This window comes from Manis javanica, chromosome 2 (genome assembly GCF_040802235.1).
Source record: "Manis javanica isolate MJ-LG chromosome 2, MJ_LKY, whole genome shotgun sequence".
NCBI classification, from domain to species: Eukaryota; Metazoa; Chordata; class Mammalia; order Pholidota; family Manidae; genus Manis; species Manis javanica.
In genome coordinates, this window is record NC_133157.1 from 127,907,453 (window position 1) to 127,931,381 (window position 23,929).

General features: G+C 43.3%; 1 protein-coding gene across 8 annotated transcripts in view; it reads left to right on the forward strand.

The window, feature by feature from the left end:
* SFMBT2 (Scm like with four mbt domains 2) overlaps nt 1-9,263 on the forward strand; it is a 214,821-nt gene extending 205,558 nt beyond the window's left edge. For all 8 annotated transcript variants that reach the window (XM_073229358.1, XM_073229355.1, XM_073229360.1 and 5 more), the window contains one exon: nt 4,370-9,263. In XM_073229358.1, the coding sequence (XP_073085459.1) occupies nt 4,370-4,510 (141 nt within the window). In that variant the 3' untranslated portion in view covers nt 4,511-9,263. The remainder of the gene's footprint in view (nt 1-4,369) is intronic.
* Nucleotides 9,264-23,929: the final 14,666 nt, after the last annotated feature.

The following is a 23,929-nucleotide window of genomic DNA, read 5'->3' on the forward strand; positions in this document are numbered from 1 at the left end:
TAATCAGATAATCTTAATCCACCCCTCCCAGCCATCTGTATCTTCCTGTGAATAGGAATTTCCTTGCAGACAAAATGCCACTCTGTGTTCCCACTCTCTGTTCAGCTAGTCCCAGGTGGTCAAGGGCTTCCATGTGGGCCGTTGTAAAACCCACAAGACATATAAACTGGCTCTCGAGGGAAGGTTCAAAGCTGTGGACTCAGTTCCATCCATTCCATGTTGCCCACACTTGAAATTTGCACCAGGGAGTGTGGACTCTCCCCATCGACTGTGGCCTCAAAACCAATGGCTCATAAACTTGAGGCTTTTCATCTCTGCTGCTGGCTGAGCAGAGACCATAAGATCCTACTGGCTTTCTTATTTGGAGCAATGAGTGAAAACGTGTTGGGGTGAGGGCAGGAGGGGGGCACTCTGGTTTGATAAAGGTCCGAGAATGCCATTTAGAAGCTGCTGACCGTCATTCTCATTTGGTTTCATCTGGCCCAAGTAGCTTTCTGTGTAAAAACTGCAGTTTTCCCTCACTGCTTAGGCTGCAGAGACCTGAAAACTCATAAATAAGATGGCCCATGATCCTAAATGCTTACAGGTGCCCGGGGACAACAGACACATCAGCAGCTGGCCCCAGCACATAAAGGAAGAAAGCAGTGGTTGTCAGTGCACATGGGGATATGGGCATAAGCAGAGAAAGCTGGGCGAGGTTGCATTGAACCTGGCCTTAGGAGGTGGTGTGGATTCCAGCAAGCCTCTGGGGCTTCTTCTGCTAAGCAAAAGCAGACAGAGGGGGCCTTTGCAGAACAGAAGAGTTGTGCCTTAGGGCGGAGGGCCCTGTGGCAGCTGTGGCCACGAGGTGGAAGGTGGACTACAAGGGCAGGTCCGGGTGTGCATGGTGGGTAATGAATGATGCCACTGATCAAAAAAGCATATTCCCAAAAGGTGTCCAGGAAAAGAGACCAAGTTCTCTATCCAATTTTGTAAAATAATGTGGCAGTTTCAGCACTTAATCTCAAGACCCAGTTTTATTTCGGACATATTTTAGGACATCTGTTCATTTGGGAAATGACTGAATGCTATACCAGACGCAAGCCAAACGTCTTGTATTCCTCAGAATCCCTCTTCACCCTTTCAGTGAGCTTAGGGTTAGACAGTAGCAGTCACTCCACTAATGACAGCACAATTATTAGAGGAACTCGCCATCCTGCATTTATCCCAACAAGACATGAGGCTGGTGTTGGAGGAATAGCTGACTGATGTGGGTCAAGCTCCCGGTAAGGAACGGGTGTTTCTCTGCAGTTGTTTCTGTCTCTGCAGCACCCCCAGGATAAACACCTTGGCTGTCCAGGGAAGACTCCGTGGCCTGGGAAGCTCTGTAAACATGGCCGTGTCTGCACCACCAGCACCACCCTGCTTGGCTTGGAAGAGGCAGCGTGAGGGCCATCTTGCAGTTTGGTTGGGGATTCAATTCAAAGACCTTAGATTCACCCTTGCTACTAGAGGCGAGGTTTTATTTTGAGGGTATTTGCAGCTTAATACAGTTGAGCTGTCATATTCCTTGTTTCTGCCCATGTAAGATTCCCCCTTAAAAATGGGGAGTCTTGGGGGCTAAGCACAGCTCTGAAGGGGCTTCTTTGGGTCCCCATCTGCCTGGCTGTGGCACCTGCAGGAAGCACCAGGCAAGTGCAGCCAGCTCACCTGGCAGATAGCACGTCCCTCCAGGACCAAGGTGGCACCATTTGTAGCGTCTGTGCTGCAGAGTGAATGCTGGTGTTCCCCCAGATTCATACGGTGAAATTTCGTCTCTCAGTGGCTCAGCCGGGTTCCTCCTAATGAATGGCCTTACCTTCAGTCGCTCCTGTCTTCCCCGCCCTGCCTTCTAATTCATCCACATGTGGTCAGGTGTAGCTTCCACATGTCCAGGTCTGATAATGTGACTGACTTCTTATCACACTCCTCAGAAGAAGTTCCCAGTTCCATAAAGGCAGTCTAGGCCATCTCAGTTTTACCTTTAATGCCTCCTGCTTTCCTTGAATTTTGTGCCCCCGTGAGCTACTTGTGTTCCACGGTCCATCCTCCCTTAGCCATTCTGCGTGGTCCCTCTGTCTAAGCATCACCTCATCTCCAAAGGCTTCCTTGACCTGTGGAAGACTGGCTGGGTTCCCCATCCTGGCTGAGCCTATAACTCTATGTGCACACTTTAATGTCCATTTATTAGAGGGTTTGTTTCTTAGTCTGCCTCCCTTGAGATTTCTGGAATCTGCAGGGAGGGATAGAGTCTGTTTTGTTCAATGTAATATCTACAGAGGCCATCAAAATGCCTGGCACTTAGTTGCTGCTCAGTCAATGCTTGTTGAGGAAGTGAGTGACACCCCTCCCCACTTAACTGGTGCATGCTTATGATGGCCACCTTCCCTGAAATGGTCTAGAGAGTTCCATGAGCATCTGGGGGCTGATTTTCAATGATATATGAATCTCTATGTCCAAGGACGGGCATCATGACTCAGTGTAGACATTAAGAGCTGAACTACAATTTTCCCTCCAAAGTTTAATCTCAGAAAACTGCAATTCTGGTTCAGTGCTGTCTCTACCTAGCCATGTGATCATAATTAGATCAGCTAGCCTTACTGGCATTAACTTCCCCCTCAGAAAGTTTTCCTCTCCTAAAATAAATTTCAGTTCAACTCTTCATTGAAATAATGGTTAAGTTTTAAATTGTCATCCCATTTCCTACTTAACAGGGTATTTTTATGAAGCCTCTGATACCTGCAGGTTTTGTGTCCCTATGCCCGCACCTTTCTGTTCAGTTCTGATCTAACATGGACTTTCCCATGAATGCAGTAGGCTAACAGGCCTAGTCTAGGGGACCATTGTTTGCTTCATGACCTTGAGAAGAGCACTATTTCTCAGTATTTTCAAGTCCCCCTTACTGCTGTCAGCCTTCTAGGAAGCATTTAAAGAAAAAGTAAAATAACATATAAAAGCACTATATAGAAAAAGGAAAGAGAGTAATATACATGTAACACCAGAAATTAATTGACAGTTATAAGTTTGTTTATCACTTTCCACACATATCCTAGACTGGTCCATTTACCATGCAGTTTGAGGTCAGATTTGAGTCTTGGTGGAGATGCGGCCTAGTGTTGCATGTGTCATAGCTAGTGCCCTGTGTGATGTAAAAATAATACATTGCATTTGTGTTCATAATTTCTAAGTTAATGCTAAGTTTCTTGCTACTGTACTTATTAGGGATCATGGAGCACATCAAGGGGGCTTTTGAAACGGATCATGCAATAAATTAGGCTGATTCCTGATGTTAGGCTTCCCAAAGCTAACATTTATACCCATTTTGGTTTTTTGCCTTAGGATATTTTCAAGGCAGCCCAATAAACTATTAATTTAGGAAAATCAGCTACCTGTGAAATTTTTAATCCCTGATGTCTGAGATCCAAGCCTGTGTGCAGGGGCATGAGTGTTAGGTCTCTGTAGATCACGGCGGACCTGGGCGCACTGCTTCCCTAGGTGGCAGAGATCAACGTGCCAAGTTCAGTCCCTGCTCTCCTTCCACTGCTGACCTCTGCCTTTGCTATGGGCCCGCAGTCTCAGGGAGCCTCAGTTATTTCCTCTGGAATATGAAGACTGTCTCCATGAATAGGAAGAGGGAATGTCCGGTGAACTCAGTAACCCAAATGACATCTGTATAAGCAAGCTGGCATGGAGGCAAAGGTGTCTGGTGGGGTGACTCAGAGCTTTTGGGTGAGCCTTTGTGCCCTTCATCCTGCCATGAAAGTAGTAGAACAGTTGGTGACATCTGCAGTGCATGGCCCCCATGTGGCGAAGCAGCAGGGCTAAAGAAGACCGAACAGGGCCGTGACCGCAGACTCTTGCTCTGGGTCATGTAGGTGATGCAGGTGTGTGCCCGGATGTGGGTCCAAACATCCGTGTTTTCCTAATGGAAAATGTTCCTGTGCATTTGGCATCTGCCTCCAGCGTCTTCTCACCCATGTCAATGCTGCAATGTGAGACACTGGCAAGGAAAAGAGTGCTTTTTCTTGAGTAGCAAGCCCTCTTTAGCAGAAGGTGGGAAGGACTGGGCCTGGGGGCAGGAGCATTCTCCCTGCAAGGGGCCATAAGCTTGGCAGAGAACTTGTGAAGATGCCCACCAGCCTAAGTGTGTGAATGTCAGAGTGGCCAGCATTCTCTTAGCAGAAGGATTGTATCAACCAAAAGATTAGGTAGTCATCAGGCCAGGGTGGTGCCTCTGCCAGTGCTCTGCAGAGGTGGAGGAAAGGAGGGCAGTGCCCAGGAAGGCTGCTCCTCCCAGTGCATCCCTCAGTGCCTGCCGTCTCAGCTCTAACATGGCTTTGTCTCCCGGCAGGACATTGACGGCCAGGCACTCCTGCTGCTGACTCTTCCGACGGTGCAGGAGTGCATGGAGCTGAAGTTGGGACCTGCCATCAAGCTATGCCATCAGATTGAGAGGGTCAAAGTGGCCTTCTATGCCCAGTATGCCAACTGACTCCCTCTTGGAGGTGGCCCAGTCTTGGAGATGCACTGTCTTGGGAAGGTTTTTAGGATGGAGGCTTTTGTTCTGCTGGGATAGTGAGACAGCACATACACTAAGTATCACCAAGAAGCAGGAGGCAAGAGGGCTCTGCCATCAGCCAGCCTGTTTGACATTTTCGTGTTTGTAACGCACACCCAAGTCCCACAGCAGCGGCCTCTGGGGAGTGTAAGTGAAGTTCTGAGTTGGAACCTACGGGAAACTGAGGCGCTTCTTTGTAGGGCCGAGTCTCATCTTCCTCCTGCTCCAAACCAGGCAGCCTCCTAGGAAGGAGGTTTCCTAAACTAAGGCCCACATTTCTTCGAGAGCTAAGGCACAGCTGCTGTCTTTCCAGATGTGACCAAGGAGGATGCCTGGCTGGTAGTTTTTGCTTTAATCACTCTCAGGCACATTTCCAGATGCTTCTTTCATAATGATACACCTGTGGCTACATGGTTGTCACCGCAGTTTGATCTTGATAGCAACTCATTTCTCCAAAACAATTGTGGTGATGTTTCAGGATGTAGTTGTAAAAAGAAGGGTTAACGGGCACGGTCTGTCAGAGGTGCCTTTCAGGGAGCACAAGGTATTATCGCTGTGAGACAGTTTTCCTGGAGTGATGGACATCTAGAGTCTGTAGAGAGTTCTGTTTGCTGTCTTTCATAGAACTTCAGACATCTCTAACGTCCTGATATAATTGTGACCAGATCAAGGAGTGACTGCTTGGGTCCCTTGGGAAATGCTGAGTTGTATAGTGAAGGAAGAGTTTAATTTAAGAGAGCAAGAGGAAAAGATTGAGAGAAGCTTTTTCTAGCCCAGCTGTGTCTGCTTAGAGGACCACTGCAGCAGGTCTCCTGCGGAGCTCCTTGTGCACCACCTGGTGCACCGCCTGGTTCAGCTCTGCCCTGGCGCACGCAGGGCCTGGAGCAGTGAGGAGGCGGTATGTTCCCAACAGGATGCATCGGAGCCAGCACTGTGTCAGTCCTGGGTCCTCTCCTGGCATGGCTAATAACTAACTCTGTGACCTTGGATGCCTTTGAATTGCCCTGGACCTCATTCCTGTGAGGTGACAGGTTTGAACACTGAGGAGTGTAGAGGTGAACACACATCCCCTTTGCCTCCATCCTGCTCGTGCCATGAGGGGAGAGTCCAGAGTGGCCAAAATGAGGAAAAGAAAGTGAAAAAGAAGCAAGTCATCGCAGCTTTTAACTCCTTATTCTTTATTTTCTTCAGCTCACGTTGGCTTTAAGGTGCTTATGACATTTCTCGGGCATTTTTCATTAAGTCAGCTACGTTATTTGCAGAGAGATCTGTGGTCTGGGAACTGGCTGATTTTTTTGTACCAACCTCTCACCCATCTGTGTCCATGAGTGATCCAGTGCCACCATCCAAAGGCAGTGGGCCAACCCGCTCTGCTGTGCTCTTTGTGCAAATGTCTTTGTCAGTACAGGCAAGGGAATGGCACCTCCAGCTTGCCCAGAAGTGGATGCCAAAGCAGAGGCTGAAATGCATGCCTGCTACTCTGTTGCAGTCATTACCTTGGTCTTCTCTTTGATAAGAGTCTCACCAATCCCAGTAACACTGTGTGGTGGCTCATTAGCTGTTCCTGTTTCTGCTCCATTTTCAGGTGTGATTATCGGTCAGATTTTGAAAAGTGTGATTACTAATGCTAACCTTTACTAATGTTCTGTGACTGTTACAGATGAAAAACAAAAATTTTGCCATTGAGACTTCATGATGTCCCATGTAGCCGATCTCAGTAGTTAAGTTTTCAGCATTAGGCAAGTGGATTTGCCCGGGGGCCTCTGATGGAAGGCCATGTGTGGACCTGTGCCAGCGGCACCACTGTGAGGATGGCAGTGCCGGGGTGGGTCACGCTCCACCTGCACTCAGGTCTTTCCTAAGCTCATGTTTCTGCCACCCTGCCTTCCCAGCCACATACTTTTTGACCTTAAAGCCCTCAGTCTTATGGCATTGAACTCTCAGACAAGTGGAAGCAGTATCCATTTCAAGATCTTTGGCATTTTTCCCTGCACTGACTTGTTGACGATCCCTCACTGTGGCCTTTTCAAGCTGAGCTACTGTTGCATTTGAAACAGGAATGAAGGAATGTGACAGTGTACTTCCAGAATGAATGTCACCTTGTCGTGGACTTTCTAGGAATGGCACAGAGGAAGAGATGCCACATTGAGTACGTAGATCTTCGGAGTATCTCTGGAGCCAAGAGGTCTTGCTCTGGGCAGCCCCGGACGGGACATGGCTGCCGTTGCTGGGGGAGCGTCCTCTTCCTGAGAGGCCAGATGCCCATAACTCTCCCTGTCTGCAGTCTCTGTCCATACGGATCAACCACTTCACAAGCCTCTGCTTTGGAAGGAGGGGACCGCCGCAGCTCGAGGTAGATGGCGCAGCTCCATAATGAAGGTCATCCACAGGCCATCTCCCAGCCCTTCCAAGGCCCAGACATAGTTTAGGACTAGAGCAAACCTTTTGTTCTGAGTGTGGCCAATGTCCTTCTGAACTTGGATTGTTTGGGGGCTTCTCATGATAGTTGCTGTACTTCTTCACATCAGGAGGAATTCGGCCACAGAATTTTAAGGTGGTATCCATTTCTCTGTAGGATTCACCTCTCACCAGCTGCTTTATGGATCATTTCCAAGGAACATTTTACCGTGTTGGTCTGTTCTCTTGGCAAGAAATGGTGGTTTTACACCATATCCCTGGAACCACCACAGCCCCTGAGCCAAAAGTTTGTTGGTTGAAACACTCCAACAGATGACGCCTCCTTCCCTCTCTGTCCCCAGATGCTACAATCGCTCCTCTGTCTCTCTGATAATACTTTGGGACCAACGTCCTGTCCTCTGTACACACTGTACTGCTCATTACCTCCTGGAGCTGGCGGAGAAGAGTGGTTTCCCTTTCCTGGCCAAGCAGACACTTGCATTCTGTACAGTGTGTATAACATGAGAAGCATAGGTGCCACCTCAGCTTTAATCAGCTGCTGCTCAGTGCCACCCCAAAACCAACAGCGCTTGTTCCAGCCCCTAACTTCTTGACCGAATTTGTAGTGTGTTGGGAAAATATCACCATCTGCAAAAATGTAAACCTAAAAAGAGCAGGGTACATCTGGCATTATAGAACTTCTTTGATTTTTCAAAACAAAATGAAAAAACAAATACTAGTTTCCTTTACCATGAAGTTGCATAGTATAGAGTACACATCCATCACCTTTAAAATTAGGTTCATTTGATCCAAGTTTGACTCACATGGTGTTTGAGCTGTTCCACTCTTAGGTAGCTTTACCTTCTGTGATCGTATTCAAAAGATTATTTCCTGTGTTTTATTTGTTCCTCAGTAAGTTGAAATGACTAAAGCCTTTCACACTGCCACCTCTGACGCTTCCTACAATCTCTAGAAGGTTGATTGTGATCAGCCTATGAAGATTGGATCCGTTTCCTAATCTGTCTCATAGCATTTTGAGTGTTGTATTGGGCAAGTTCTGAGATTTGCCTTTTATCTTCTACCAAACATCTCTTCCTAAGAGCTGTTCTGCCTTTGTTTCGGGAGCACTAGGAGTTTTCATACTTCTTCAGAGGAACACCCATTTATATTTACTTCTGTATATAGAACTCTTAAAACTGTGATGTTGAAGGTCTATGTTGTGGTTCGAGCATCACGGTTGCTTTTTGATTAACAGGTGAATCTAGGCTCCAAGAACTGTATTCTGTCGTTAGAGAGCTGTGATGAAGTGTGCAATTTTTTGAAGGGAAAAATAGGAAACTAAGGTCTCTGCAGTTTGAAAAGAAGAACTCCCTGGAGAAAGACACACACTACCCATATCTCTGGTGCAGTAAGTAAATAGCAAGGGAAAGCTGTTTTGGCAACTATTATAATTTAATGATCTCTTAATCCTTTATTTTCTGTTCAAGGGTTTTCTGGAAATGGCTCTATTTCCTTTAACTTGATTGAATATTTAAGTTGATTGGTTATCACAGCTTTTATCACTAGAGATAAGAGTATGGGAGACAAACCAAATTGTGCTACTGTTGACCCGCTTATTTTACTCTGTCACATGGTGCTGCCTTGGGTTTTAGTCAAAAGCATCTTCAGTTTAGATGATAAGTGATGACTCAAACAATGTCCTGAGCTGTAGTCTTCCCGTCTTGTCATGTCTTTTCATCAGCTAGAATTCAGTACCAGTGAGTCTGTAGGTCTTGTCACGTCAGCAAGCCAGAGAGCAGAGGTCTTGTCACGTGGGCCAGAGAGACTCACTGAAGAAAAAGTAAGGTCTGGGACAAGTGTGTGCTGAAAATCACCTTAGGGCGGGGAATAGGAGACTTCTTTTTAGATGACAGAGAAAAGGATCATCTCATCTGTTCAGAATGGGAGCCAGCATGATACCTGGAAGCATAAACGATACCTAGTAGTGAGCGTCAGAAGACCTTTTACTGTTTTGCATTCCAGTTTGAACAGTTTGTACTGAAATTTGATTCATATCTTGTGAATGTTTTGGTGTGTAAAAGGAAAAATTGGTGTTTTTACTTTTGAGATTTGCAGGACAAAGGGCATGTTGTTGGTTTGCTGTAAGATTGTATTCTGTATATATGTTTTCATGTAAATAAATGAAAATCTATATCAGAGTTATATTTTAATTTTTATTCTTAATGAAAAAACCCTTTTTACTTGAAAAAAATTGTAAGTCACCTTGTTAATAAAGTAAAAATAAATTCTGTGGTGGTGTTCATGTCTTTGTGTTGAAGATTATTGAATACAGTTTTAGGGTTTGGATTTGGGGCATTTTGTTCTGTCTCTTTTCCTGCCATTCACTGAAGCATGAGTTTATGGGGTTGTAATAACCATGCCTCTTCAAATCCTTTCAGAGTTCCCTGCTAACGCTAGAACTTTTTATTCAGAACTTGTATTTGTCCTTCCCATTTTCCATTGCTTTAGCTATTCTATAGTTACCTGGTGCATTAGTGGAAAGCCTATTGCGTGTCTCTGAGAGCATTAATTTACCATTACCTGTTAACAAGAGATACCTTCACCACCCTGTCCCATCTCAGGGTCTCTCACATGTGGGACATGCTTCTTGCCCTCTGCCGCCATACACCTGGGTGACATCACTGAGGGACAGAGGTAACGTGAATGGGGAGATGAGGCACTGGGGAAATTTCAGTGGAATGATTCTTCCTTCCAATCCCAGCCAGTTCATGCACTTTACCTCTCTTTAAATATATTCTTCTACTGACAGTCAAGCTCTGTCTTGACCAAAAAATTGATGTTTTGTTTTCTATTATGGGAGCATTTTCTAGTAGCGGGCCTTTAATAACAAAAGCAAAGCCTTACAGGGCAGACAAAAGTGGGAAGCATATTGTTCATTTTCTCAAAATACACTAAACGCAAATAGGTCACGGTTTGGATGGCTGAGTAAGTATGATCATTGTATTTCTGTTCATGCTTGAAGATTTTTGATGACAATTTAAAAACTATATATAATGTGAAAACCAAACACATTAACATACCTCTAAATTAAATGAAAGCAAAGAGTTTTGGTTTTTTTTCCATTTCTCTCCATGTTGCCACCAAAAGACAATTTTTAATTCAGCTGCTGCCTGACGAGCCTGTTTACCACATTCAGTTCACCAGAAGCCACTTCCCCTTTGTATGGCATTTGGTGCTGTTACTATTTTATTTCAAGCATTGGGAGAGTGTCATGCTTACTGAAGGTGCAAAGATCGCATTAAAAAAAAGGCTGTTTACATGGACATGACCTTGGGTGACTCAAGTGTGAAGACTGGATGTTTTAATTGGCAAGGTGAAAATGCTACATAAAATACTACATGGCCACAGAGGTGTATAGAGCATAATTTCATTAAGAGGTTTATATGATGTCAGCCCAAGCCTGAGTAATTCACGTGTTGGGCCAAAGTATTCTCCTGTAAAAGAAAACTCGAGTTATTATTCTGACATCAGATCAGTGCATGGTTACCATCACCATGCCTTCCCACCAACCTCAAAATTTGTTTTGTAACCAATTGCTGTCTTTTAATTCAAATTTTTGTAATGGTAGATGCCCTGTAGTTCAGGGTACATTGTGGAAAGAGACCTGGATAGAGGCAGACAGCGTTGGCTTGAGAAAGTACAGGCAGAGCTCAGAGGTAATGGGGGTTGGGTTCCAGACCACTACAGTAAAGTGAATGTCACAGTAAAGCCTGTCAGATGAAACTTTGGTTTCCCAGTGCATATTAAAGTTATATTTACACTATACTGTAGTCTAAGTGTAATAGCGTTAAGTCTAAAAAACAATGTGCATGCCTTAATTTAAAAGTACTTTATTGCTAAATAATGAAGGGTGGGTGGCTGTGGCAATTTCTTCATATAAGACAGTAAAATTTGCTACACTGAGTGACTGCTTTTATGGACAGTTTCTCCAGCGTGTGATGCTGCTTGATAGCATTTTCCCGACAGCAGGACAAAATACAAGATTAGATATAGGAAATTTGGGACATCGAGCACTTACCTGTGACTTAGGGTTGGATCCTTTTGTGAGGGCGACTTGGAGCCAGGCTGATGACTTCCTGGATGGTTCCCAGATGCTGGCCTCCGGTAAACAGGATGGTGAGGCCAGGATATCCTTTCCATAGTGCTGAGGAAGAAGAGGGAGCCCTTTGTAAATCGTCTAGGCCAAGGCTCCCACTTTTTTTCAGAATATAGTTTGCAGGGACACTGGATTTGCACTTCCTCTTTGGGGGAAAATGAGGGCATCCTGTCCTCAGCGTGTTCACGTGGGATGCCACAGAAGTGCAAGTGCCTCTGTGTGGCATGAGGGCTTGACACGCAGGGTCTCTTAGCATACCTGCCCAGGTTGGCCCAGGCAGGCAGCTCCTTCCTGGGTGGCCCCAGCCACTACACTGCCACTCCCAACACTACTAACAGCTTCATGGCAGCCACAGCACCTGGCACCCAGGGCTGGTGTGCCAGAACATCAAAGCGTCAATTCCTGCCTTCCTTTCTGGCCCAGGTGCAGTGCAGCACTACGGAATGTAGCTGCTTCAGAGTCTGGAACCTAGCATGCTAGGAGTTCATATCCCTCAGACCAACTTTGGTCCATGAAAGGCAAGGTGTGGCTGGTAGAACCATTCCCCAGTCTTCCCCTGGTCAGCTTTCCCCCGGGGGAGTCTGTGCAGTCTGTCCAGAAACCTCTTGAAGGTATGAGCAATGATTTGCATGAAATCCTGGTCAGCTTTCTAATGCGCTGGCTTCGAGTTTCCCCCCATCATGCTAACATCCCTCAGCCTGGGATTCCCCCGGTGAGGCATTAGCTGGTAAGCTTATCTCTAGGGTCTGTTTTATAGAGAACCAGCCTGAGAAAGGAGGCAGCTATTACATTCACATAGCAATGTGCAAATAATGACAAAATATTCTGGTGTAACCCAGCCATCATCTGGAGCCTGGGAAAGCTACCAGCCTTGTGTAATTGGGACTACTTGTAACATGAATCCTTTCTGAATTATTTTAAGACACGGGTGGAAGTTCAAATTTAAAACATTTTTTCTGCTTATTAATATGTGTGCATTATAGAAACTTGAAAAAAGTAAAGGGTTGTAAATTGTCCTGTTATCCCATGATGTCCAATTACTACTTTATCATATTTTCATGTGTATTTATAACACAATACTGAAATCAAGTTGTTTAGATCATTTAAAAAACATTTATTTTGTAATCAGATTTTCTGGTATGGAGTTAATATTTTAATATATCTAATATTTTGTAGCTTTCCAATAAACTTTTTAATTATTCAACATAAATACATGCCACCCACACAGATGCTAGAAATATTATCATTTTGCCATATTTGCTTGGGCTTTATATATTTTATAAAACTGTACAGGTGGAATTGAAACCACCTTTATCTCCTCCATGATTTTATTTCCCTCTCTCCTATGCAAGAGGTTAACATGATGTTGACTTTGGTATTTTCCATTCCTCAGCATGATTTTTATAATATTGCTACATTTGTGTAGAACCATAACATACACCACTGTTTCGTGGGTTTTCGCCATTTTAGTGAGTGTTATCATGCTCCGTGCATCGTATTGCACTTTAGTATTTGCTCAATCTTACGTTTGAGATTTATGCATGTTAATATGTATACCTGTAGTTCACTTATTTTTTCTGCTGCATATATTAAATAGACTGTATTGTGGTTTACTTATTCATTCCCCTATTGATGGGCCTTTAACTTCTTATATTTTCTGCTGTTACAAAGAAGGCTGTCGCACACATGGAGCAGTGCCTCTAAAGGACATCTCTGAAAGTGGAAGTGCTGGGCATGACTACACACCTTTTCCACTTCACTGGATATTTCCAGCAGCGTCCCGAGTGGTCACACCAGTTTGCACTCCTGCCAGGTGTGTATGAGAGCAGTCCCTATTCCATGTCCATACTTGAGAGAGTTTTTAATTATTGCCAATCCGATGAGTGTGGAAATGGTAATTCAGGATAATTTTGATTTGCATTTCTCTAGTCACTCCTAAAGTTTAGCATCTTTTCATACTTAATGGCCAGTTGTTTTCTTGTTTATGAATTGCCTGCTCATACACTATGCAGATTCTGATTCCCTCTCCCTCTCCCTCCCTCCCATCTTTCTTTCTCTGATTTGTAAGTGTTTTTTAAAATAACTTCTTGACAGTTACACCCATGTCAATTGTGTTGCAAATTTGTCCCTCCACTGTTTTTGTCCTTGTATGTTGTTCTTTGTAACACAGAAAGGTTTTTATTTTGACCTATATTAATAATACCATTCTCTTCCTGATTCTTGCTTTTATTTTTCTGTTCAAGAAACCTTTTCTGCTCAGAAGACTTTGAGATTGTGTCTTTTATTTTCTTTTAAAAGTTAATATTTTACTTTTATCCAATCTCTGTAGAATGTTTTTCAGGGGTTTGGTATTTCCAGTGTTACTAAAGCGGTGGTGCCCGTTTATCCTCCTGCTGGGAGGCCGATGCCTGTGCTCCACATCCTCACCGGGACTGGCAGTGTCTAATTATTGTAGATCTGATGAGTGTGGGACTGGTGCGGCAATGATGAGGGAAACAATTAAATCGCTCTCTTCTGATTGTCCAGGGATGTCTCCTTTGTCCACGGCCTGCCGTTCCACCTGTCATGTTTCGAGTTTCCATGTATGTGTCGCTCTGTGTCTGGGTCCATGTTCTGCTCCATTGGTCTGACTGTCCCTGTGCCGTGACCTCAGTAATTATTATGACTCTAATAATCCCTGAGACTTGTGAAGGGAAATCATCTTACCTATCATAGTCAAAGTTGTTTTGGCTCCCCCTGGTCATTTGCGAATTTGAGGCTCAACTTGTTGAATTCCATAAAATACTATTCATGTTTGGAATTACATGAAATTTATGGGAACATTTAGAAAGCACTGATTTATCCTGTTGAATCTTTCTATCCCAAGATGGTGTGATTCTTTATTTATTCATCTTTTGTTAGTCCTTCAATAACAGCTGTCGTATCTTGCTCCATAAAAGTCTTATTCATATTTTGTTAAGTATTTTCCCTACATGTTCTGTAATTTTGTGACTAACCTTTTTTTCTATTATGTTTGTTCACTATTACTGGGAACTCTGCTGATTTTTATATGCTAATATTCTATCCAGAAACTTAAGCAAACTCAACTGAAAGGAATTTTTCCATCCTGAAATTTTTTTGCTTTTTTTTTTTCTTAGCATTCAGCGATTTTTATGGTTTTGGGATTTGGGCTTGCAAGATCATGTTGGGTGGAGGTTTTGTTTTGCTTTTATTTATTTCTCTTTTCCTCTTTTGTTGATTGAACTAATGGTTTACATGTGCTCCCATCCTTCCTGTAGACCAATTAAATGAAGCCAGACATTATGTTGTTGGGGAGGAAGCATGCCTGTTCCACAACAGTGTTGGTGCTATTGCTGATCAGTCACTGAGCCGGTGGGCAGCTTGGTTCCCTTTCCAGTGGTTAAGCTTTGTCCTTGTCCTTCTATTTCCCAAGCCTATCGGGGTCAGCCTCGTTTTACAGTTGAAGAAGGTCCACCTTGGCCCTTGGCTTCAAGCTGGCCCTGACCCCTACCCCATTTCTCATGGGGTGCTTAATCCCACGGGAGCAGAGCTTCCAATTACAGTTGCCGGGGTCCTGCTCCAGAGCCCACTCAGGAATGTGTTTCTGTCTCTGTTCCAGTCAGTGAAGGTGTGCACCTTATTTTTCAGTTCAGCCATGTCTTACTGATTTTCTTATTTCGTCTACCATTAGAACAGAGGGTGCGTGTCCACATAAACTTATAGAGCCATCTTGACTAAAAGTGTCTCCAGTATTACCTTTAAAAGAAATTATTCCAAGCAGCAGCTGGTATTAGAGCATATTCCAAGAATAAAACTGAATTTTGCCTCACTCAGGCTATCTAGACAGGAGATTTTTAGCCCATATGAAAATCCATATTGGCATGGGGTTCATTTATGTTACAGTTCCCCAAATGCTCAGCTAGTTGACATTTCTAAATGTCTCTTCTGCATAGTTTAACTCTTAGTAAAACCTCCATTTCTGCAACTGGTTTGAAGAAACTGCTTTGCATATTATTCCCTTTGACTTCTTGTCATAAATCTCTGAGGCCAGGAGGCGTGATGTTGGAGTGGTGTAAGCATGGGAACGGGTCTGTTTTGTTCTACACCACATACTAAAAGAGGTTACATCCCCATAGTTTGAGCGAAGTGATCCATTCTCTCCCTTCTCTTGGTATGGAAGATTAAGTATTGATACTGTATAAGACAATTTGTGTTATGTGCCACCTATCAGTTGACCCACTTGAAATGGGGCATCCTGAATACATAAATGGGCTGATCTATGTCATCCCAATAATCCATCTGAATGAACTGAAGTGGAAACATTTTATGTGACACTTAAGCATATATGAAGCTAATCACTCTTACAAGAAACCTGAGAAAACATTCACTCATAGAAAAAGTGTTTCATACCTACTGAGTGGATGCACTGTGCTAAATCCATTAGGAAAAAGAATAGCACTGCACTATGCTCTTAAAAGGTCAGAGGCCACCTGCAAGGGAGGTGGGCCATGTACAGAAATTGCTGCCCAGGATGACTGGAGCTGGGGGTGCACAATGGGGGCTCAGGCTGTCACTAAGGAGAGCAGTGATATTTATGTTGTGTTTCAGATCCCTGTACAAGGTCCTAGCCCTATGTGGGATTTAAAACTCAAATGCCTGTGAGGGCCAGCCAGGAAACATAAAGGGAGCTGGTGGGCATCGTAGAAAACTAAAGAGGTCACAGGTGCCTAAGGAAGGGCCTGCCCTGAAGCTATCAGGAAGACTGGGGGCCAGCTGTTACATTCTCTTCTCATTTTCCAAGGGGAACCAGAAATCCAGAGGTTTATGGGAATCTCCAAATTGTTCAATACTGGCAAGAAATTCAAACATTTCAAAGATTATGGTGGCTAAAGAAAATGTCTCAGCTGGATTCTAAGCCACCAGTTCAGGACGCCTACCTTGCTCAAGACTATAGAGTCCTTAGTGTGGAGGCAGCCACCTAGGAACCACATCTGTTAATAAATGTGAGACATTTGTCTATATTTTTTATCGCTTTTTCCAGACACTCAAATTTTTGTTTGATAGTGTTTAACCACATCAGAATTCATTGTTACTCAGTTGAAGGCTTGCTCATGACTTGTTCAAAGTCAGAATGAAAATCCCCATGATATTATTTTACTGCATAAGGAGGTATATGTGTACGCATATGTTCACTTTTGGGCAGGGATCCCTGGCTTAGGTGCAGATTGCCATCCTCATTTCAATCTGGGAGAAAGAAAAGGCTAGATATCAGGAGGGACCTGAGTCAGGTAAACGAACCTGTCTGCTTTCCCATTTCTTCATCTGTAAGATGGGAATTAGAATGTTGTGACGGCTTCCCTCTTGGGGGGTGCTGGACTCTGGGCTAAGAATTTACATAAATTAATTGATGTAAGCCTTACAGTTTCACTATGACTCAGGCATCATTAGGTCCGTCTTATAGATGAGAATAGTAAGGCTTAAAGAGATTAAATAGTTGCCTTTTGGAGGAAAGAGCTGGGATTTGAAAACTTCACAAAAAAAATGTGAATACACTTAGAATAAAATCTAAATTGCTGTTCAAAATCAACTTGACATTGTGGTCACCTTCTACAATGAGACCGACCCAAAAACACAATGGTCAGCTAGACTTAGTAATTCAGCATCTATTATGTATTAGGTGCAATGAGAGAAATAGAATAATACTTCGGTCTTATGTTCAAGCAGTTTACAATCAATTATTAGAAATGAGAGTACATAATGAGTTCGAGATCCTCACTTTTGGTCAGAGCCTTGGAGAATTCAGATATGAACCTTATTGCTTGGTGAGTCGTTGTGTAAGTTGTTCTCTTATCTATTAAGTGTTTTCCTAGTATTTTTAAATGTCATCTTTTTTCTAATGATAAGGTAGCCTGGACCACAGCACCTAGTAATAAGTTGTAAAAGCATGGCATTTTTGTTGCTCTAAATTTTTAAATTGCAAATAATTTAGTTCTGAATTATTTCTATTCCCTTCCCCCAAATGTGCATTTTCTTTAGGGCCAAAGAACAAGAAACCTTTCAGTACATTTTTTTATGCTGTATATGGAACAGCCTTCCCTCATTCAATTAGCATATGTTAAGTATCATACTCATGCTAATGCCATAAAGAAAATGATCACAATAGGGTGACACTCTTCTGAGACTCAGCCTAGTGGGATGGTGTGATGAGGGAGGATATGGTATGTGGGAGCACTATAGAGCATGGTTAAGAGTGGGGTCTCTAGTCAGGCTGTCTAGATTTGCATCCGTTCTGTAACTGGGGTGTGTAACTTAACATCTGTATGCTGTGGGATTAATGGGCTTAATACATAAATCAAGTAATATAGAAATCAAATGTATGAAGATATGTGACTTGATTGTCTCTCCTACGACCTCTGATGTTTGGTCAAGGACAGAATGATTAAAGCCATAAAAAGTTCCTACAGCTTGCGACCGCCCTCACATGGTTTCAGTGTGCTTGAGGAGTGTCCAGCCCTTGGGCTGGACTCAAGGACAGATAATGGTCATGTGCTGAACCCCCTACTCAGATTTCTTCAGATGTTCATTTACTCAATAAATATGAGGAGTGCCTTCTCGGCATTGCTCTTGAGCTGTTACACCTTGAGTGCCCTGGCTGGTCCGTTCAGGTCTTTGATATCTCATCATGTCGCTTCCTTAATCTGCAGGTCAGAGACAGGGAGGAGGCCGACAGTGTGCCCTGCTTCCTTATGTACAAATGGGATAAGTGTGCCCACATCCTTTGGTTGTAACCCACTCTCAGAAATGTGCCCTCAGAAATGCTTCATATAGACACCAGCACGTGAGCACACATACACACACAAATGTTCACAGAAGCTTGTTCACGATAGCCCCAGATCTCTAACCCACCCATCATTGGTAGAACGGATAGGTCAGTTGGGAAGTATTCCTACAAAAGGATAATACCACAGAACAATGAGAACAGGCCAACCACAACTGTATGCATGTGCCTGAATGAATATTTAAATGTAATGTTGAGTGACAGAAGCCACACCCAACAACACAGTGCTTTATGATCCTGCATCCACAAATATTCAAAAATAGGCAAAATCATGAAAATTAGGCCACACGTTTTAATGGGTGCATAATTAAGGGCAAAACTCTAAAGAAGAGCAAGGGAATCAATACCATGAAATCAGTAGGTGGTCATTGGGAAGGGTGGATGTTACCGAGAAAGGCAGAATAAAGTAGCCCAGAGCTCTTGGGGAAGGCTGTAGGCATTTGGAGGGGACCTGCATGGAGGTTATCAGAGAGCCCGCAGAGCATTGACACGGTGCTGAGAAGGTCAGGGTCATGGGGAATTGGGTGGGAAGGCTGTGGGCTACAGACAGGTTAAAACTTTGCCTCGGAAATGACACAGCCTTCTGGAAGGTAGAGCAGGGGTCTCAAGGTCTCTGGTTGCTTTCCTCCCTCCCAGGATGCCCTTCTTTCCCCTCTTGAGGTTTTTCTGCAAGCCCTTTTAGGGTGAGTCAGGACTCTACAACTACAATAGCCTCACTTCCAAGACGTGGCCTGTCTGTGGTCTCTACCAGATGTGCCTATTTGCAGGCACACCTCTCCACTCTGGATGGTAGAAACTCGAGCAAATCCACACAGTCAGGAATCTGTCAGACTCCAGAGGATTCTCCACAAATTTCTGGAAGGTTCTCTGCGTGGTTCCCATCTCTCAGTTACTCTACCCCACAAATCTTAGCCTTCTAGTTCTCCCTGAACTCTGACCTCTGGACTCAACTTAGCAGGGTCATTGTTTGAGTTTTGGGGTTCCCTTCTTTGGCAGCCCTAACCATTATGACTTGCCTGGGACAGAGGGGCTGGTAGGCAGGACTTTCAAGTGCTAAAGCCAGGGGAGTACTGGGTCCCTGGAAGTCAGCTTGGAAATGACTCCAAATAGGAAGTCTGTGTGATTGCAGGTCACCCCATTCATTTCCTGTGACTCCTGTTTCTGAAAAACATTTCCTATATTTTGCGTCTAATTGCTTAGAGTGGGAGTCTGAGTCCGTATCCTGTTACTCCCTCATGGCTGGAAGTAGAAGTTAAGATTTTTTATCATTGTGAGTCTAATTTCTTTCTTTCATAGATGAGGATACTGAACTAGATCTCAAACTGTTCTGAGGATTAAGAAATAGCTGCAGATGTTTGAAAATAATAACATTATATAAATGCATATTTTTATATTTACCAAAATACTGTACCCATTTTCATACTTACAACAGCTTTCCTTAGGCATAAATATTAAGTCAAAATAAATCAAGGAAGAATTAAAGATAAGAGTGCTAAAGTAATTAAGGTTACCAAAGTGGGAGACTATTTTCATGAAAGGCAGTCTTTACACCAAAGGAGAATAAACTAACAAGTGGCTTTGAAAGACATAATAAACAAAGTTCAGTAAAGTATTTGCACTATTATGAATAACAAAATAGTTTTTAACAAACTAATAAAAAACACGCACTTACAAAAGAAAAAAATTGGAGAACATTGTGATCAACACAACTTGGAGAATCTGATAACTTGGAAGTTGCCCCACTTGCTCTTGGGATTAGTTTAATTGTCATTCATATTAATTAATGATGTGTTCCTAGCTGCTGAGGGTCTGCTTGTTTTGGGTTTTCCCCCTTTTCCCTTATGCAGATCTGATAATCACAACCGAAGGTTCTTTTCTCAAAACAAATATCATTCCTTCTGGGGCCATTTTGCAACCAGAGATCAACTAAAGCATTTGCTTTCCATCTTCATTGAGGACCTGTCCATATGAAAGGATACTTTGTTTCCACAATGCTTCTCATCAGATGTTAATGACATAAGAGGGGGTATAACTTCAAAGTGGAGCATGGGAGCCCCTTGCTCAAATGTGGTTAGCATCCCTAAGGGGTCTGCACAGCTTGCTTTGAGGAAAGACTGTCAGCCTCTCCTGGAAGATAACATTACAAATGGCAACAGATTCCAGATAGAAATACTTGGTGGCAACAGGTTAGGTCACTGAGTGAACACCACACCGTGGTCTGAAGGGCTGGTGTGGCAGATGGCACCATGGGTGGCCCGTGGTGTCTGTGGAGATGGAAATGGTCAAGGCAAGGAATTAATTTGATGTGATCTTTCCTTTTGCATCCTTCCCTACCTTTTTTAAAATGCTCCCCAAGCTTTTGAATGTGTCACTTCAGGCCGTAGTCAATAACTGCTAAATAAATGTCCACAGTGTGGTTCCTCCACACGGGCTACTGAGGGTGGGAGCAAGCTGTGTGATCTTGGATACGTCACTCAATTTGTTCTGGCCTCAGTGGCTTCTTCTGTGAAAAATGGGACCCCTAACCTGATGGGCTATGGGATTCTGAGATTGAGAATTTTGTGAGCTGAGGAAAGATTCAGGGACACCAAGAACCAGCTCTCAGAGGGCTCCTTGTGTAGCCAAGAGACGATGCTGATGCACAGATGAAGAAAAAACATGATGTAGCCAGTTGCTAAGGTATAATGACATCAGTGATCCCCAGCAGATGCCTCCTACCTGCTGGTTCACAGTCTCCCCAGTCCTGGCATAGCACGAGTGTATGAAATTAACAACATCAAGGGGCGTGTGTGTGTGTGTGTGTGTGTGTGTGTGTGTGTGTGTGTGTATGAAGGATTAGGAAGCTCCTTGTGTGTCTTCTAAAAATAGAAACAGATTTGTCATCTTTTCAAACAACAAATAATTGTTGTAATTTTGTAATCCCAACAGTAAATTACTGGGGCAACTTATTTTTATGTTTCCAAGGTTTTTATTTTTTGCAAACATCAATATAAATTGTATATGTGCATATACATATATTTATTTCTTACATATCATCTGACAACCTTGTTATGCATATCTCAAAAAAAGAAAAAATCGACCTTTTCTTTTTTAATGGCTGTACAGTGATTTCATATGCAGCTACTGTGAGAATTATCAAAGCACACCCCTATGATAGTTATGTGGGCTGTTGCTAATGTCTGCAAACAGTGATTTAGTGAATATCCTTATGCATACTTTTCTACACATACACTTTTATTATTTTAACCTTCAGTCCTTAATTCCTCTTGAATTTTTTTTAGCTTAATGTCTATAGGCATAGTAAAGCTGTTGTTATAAATAAGGAAATGTCTGTAATATTTTGTCCTTTTATGTTTTTATTTCCTTAGGAACTTTTTCTAGGTAAAATTGTTGGATCAAGAGGTACGCCTTTCACGATTCCAATGCCCTCCCACAGGTTGTCCCAACCGATCTTCTGATCAGCTTCAAGAGTATCTTCCTTTGTCTACTCCTTGGTGGTGGTTGGAGTCTCTCATTTTTGTCAGCCAGGAGAAAAGAAATTGTGGCTCCTCATTTTCTAATTTGCATTCTTTGAATATTTAAAATGCTTTAGTTTTTCATATGTTTACCACCCATTTATATTTCTTTTTTTCGGAATTGCCTGGATTCCAGTTCCAGAGACAAGGTGTGAAAACACACAATGAGGTAGTGCCAGCGCCTACCTGCCTGAGCTGGGCACTCACCCTCGGACTGTGGAGAGCTGCCCTGTCTGTGTCGGCCACCCTGCTCGGGTTCCTTTCTTCTTCCCTGGGTCTTATTCCTCTGTGGCAGCCTAACCGGTTGTACTGACTGATGGCAGTCGCATTCTGTCTCCCTGCCTGGAATGTAAGCTTCATAAGGACAGTAATTTGGATTGTTTTTTCTCTTTTGCTCTCTCTTTAGCACCTGGTATACAGTAGTAAGTAAATGAGCTAAGATCTTACACTCATGTTCACAACAAAGAACTCTCTTATTGAATCATAATAACAATTCTTTGCAGTGGGTACTTTCCCCCTCCGCTGGTAGTGGAGGAAAGTGAGGTTTCAGAAAAGACCCTGACCAGGATCAGAAAGACTGAGTGTCAGAGTATTTGGATTAAAAGTCGAGACTCTTCATGTCCAGCGTGCTGTTACTTACTCCTCCAAGGGTCGTGAGCTAGGGGAACATGATCCCATGTTAGGATTGGTAAACAGATACTTTTGCAGAGATGATTTTTGCTCCATTTTTCAGGATGAGCAAACAGTGTTGGCAGGCACACAGTGAACTTAGTACAATGTGGACTATTTCTAACCTAGAAATATTATAGCAGTTGCACATCACCAGTGCCCTTAAAAGCAGCATTTCTGAAGAAGACAGGTTAATTTATGTTCTCGCAATAGAGTCCTTTTCACCAGCAAGGACTGGCGAAGAAAGGAAGGTGAAGGTGATGTGCATTCCCATCTGTGGAGCAGGCACCATGTGCCAGCTGCTTTGTATTTATTGTATCATCCTGTCCAGACAACAACCTTATGAAACATGTAATCGGAGGTCTGTTTCCCCCCTCCCTGTTCACCCAGAACCTTGGGCTTATCTTTAGCCACAGTCTTTCAAATCCTGGCTCCTGACTTATCTTCTCCCTGCACTGGGCATTAGACTCTCATTTTATTCCCAGTCACACAGATCTCCAGAATCTAGCATGTTGCTGGCCCCTAGCAATCAGTGCTTTAAAAAACTAAATTAATTACTTACTGTGTTTTACTGTCCAATTTGGAAAATGGAGTTCAGCTAACCTGGAGGGTTTTCAAATTTAGAGAAATCAGATAATGAAAAAACTGGAAAAAAATGCAAGATATTTTGTAGTTCAATGCCTGATTTTGAGCTACTGAATTTCTAAGAAGCAGACTTCAGAGAATGAAAGGATCATCATGGGTTGAGATTAGTCATGGAAAGATTCGTTTATTCGACAAATTATAAATGCTCACAGTGTGTTGTGAACTCTCTTGGGTACAAACATTAAATGGCATAATCATTGACCTCCAGGCATATAACATTCTAATAAAAAATTCAGATAGACTATCTGAGGCTAGAACCTAGTCACCTAGTTTGTAGTCCTGTATAACTTTAATGAAAATATACGGTGTCCTTTTTCCACTTCACAAAGATCAATATATGTTTTTTAAAAAAAGTAATTTTTAATTTCATTCGCATCAATATCTGACATAATTGGATATGCTTAAATTTTCCAAATCTATCTGAATCTCACATATCTTAAAGATGGCAGCTCAATCCCCTACCTCAGAACTAAGGTACGAGTACCCAGCTGTGGGGAAAATTGAAGCCCTTACGGCCAGGATCCTCACCTGAACCTAAACTACTTGATGATGTAACTGGCCTGCTGCTAGGCTACTGCTCCCACACCCGTGGATCATAAGCTATTACTGACTGAGTCACTACATAAAGATCTCTGCCCAGTGCTCTGGCTGGAGGCAGAGATGGAGGAGGATTACAGACATGCAGACTGCTGGATGGAGACATGATTCTAGTGCTCCACCTATCACGGGGAGAATAAAGCCAGGTAATAAGCCCTTTTACCCCAAGAACTTCCCATTGTCATTCCTCAGTCTCACTGAATCCAAGTGAACTTGCCCAGGGCTGGAACCCACCAGCATGGTGCCAGTGTTCAAACATCATCATCATCAATGAAAAACGTCATCAACATGTCTACTGAGCACTTAAAATGTGCCAGGCTTTGTGCTAAGTTTTTGTTGGCTAAGGGGTGAAGGTCACACATTTATAGTTCTGGGGGCCAGACGCTCCATGCGACTGTGTAACAGTAGATATTGCCTGGATTGGGGGATGGCTTTCTTAGAAGGGGGTGCCTCTGGAAATGGACGGCTGGTCAGCTCTTCTGCTGAGCTACCTAGACCCCCCAGAGCCAGCTCTCTGCCAGACTGCCCACATAAAC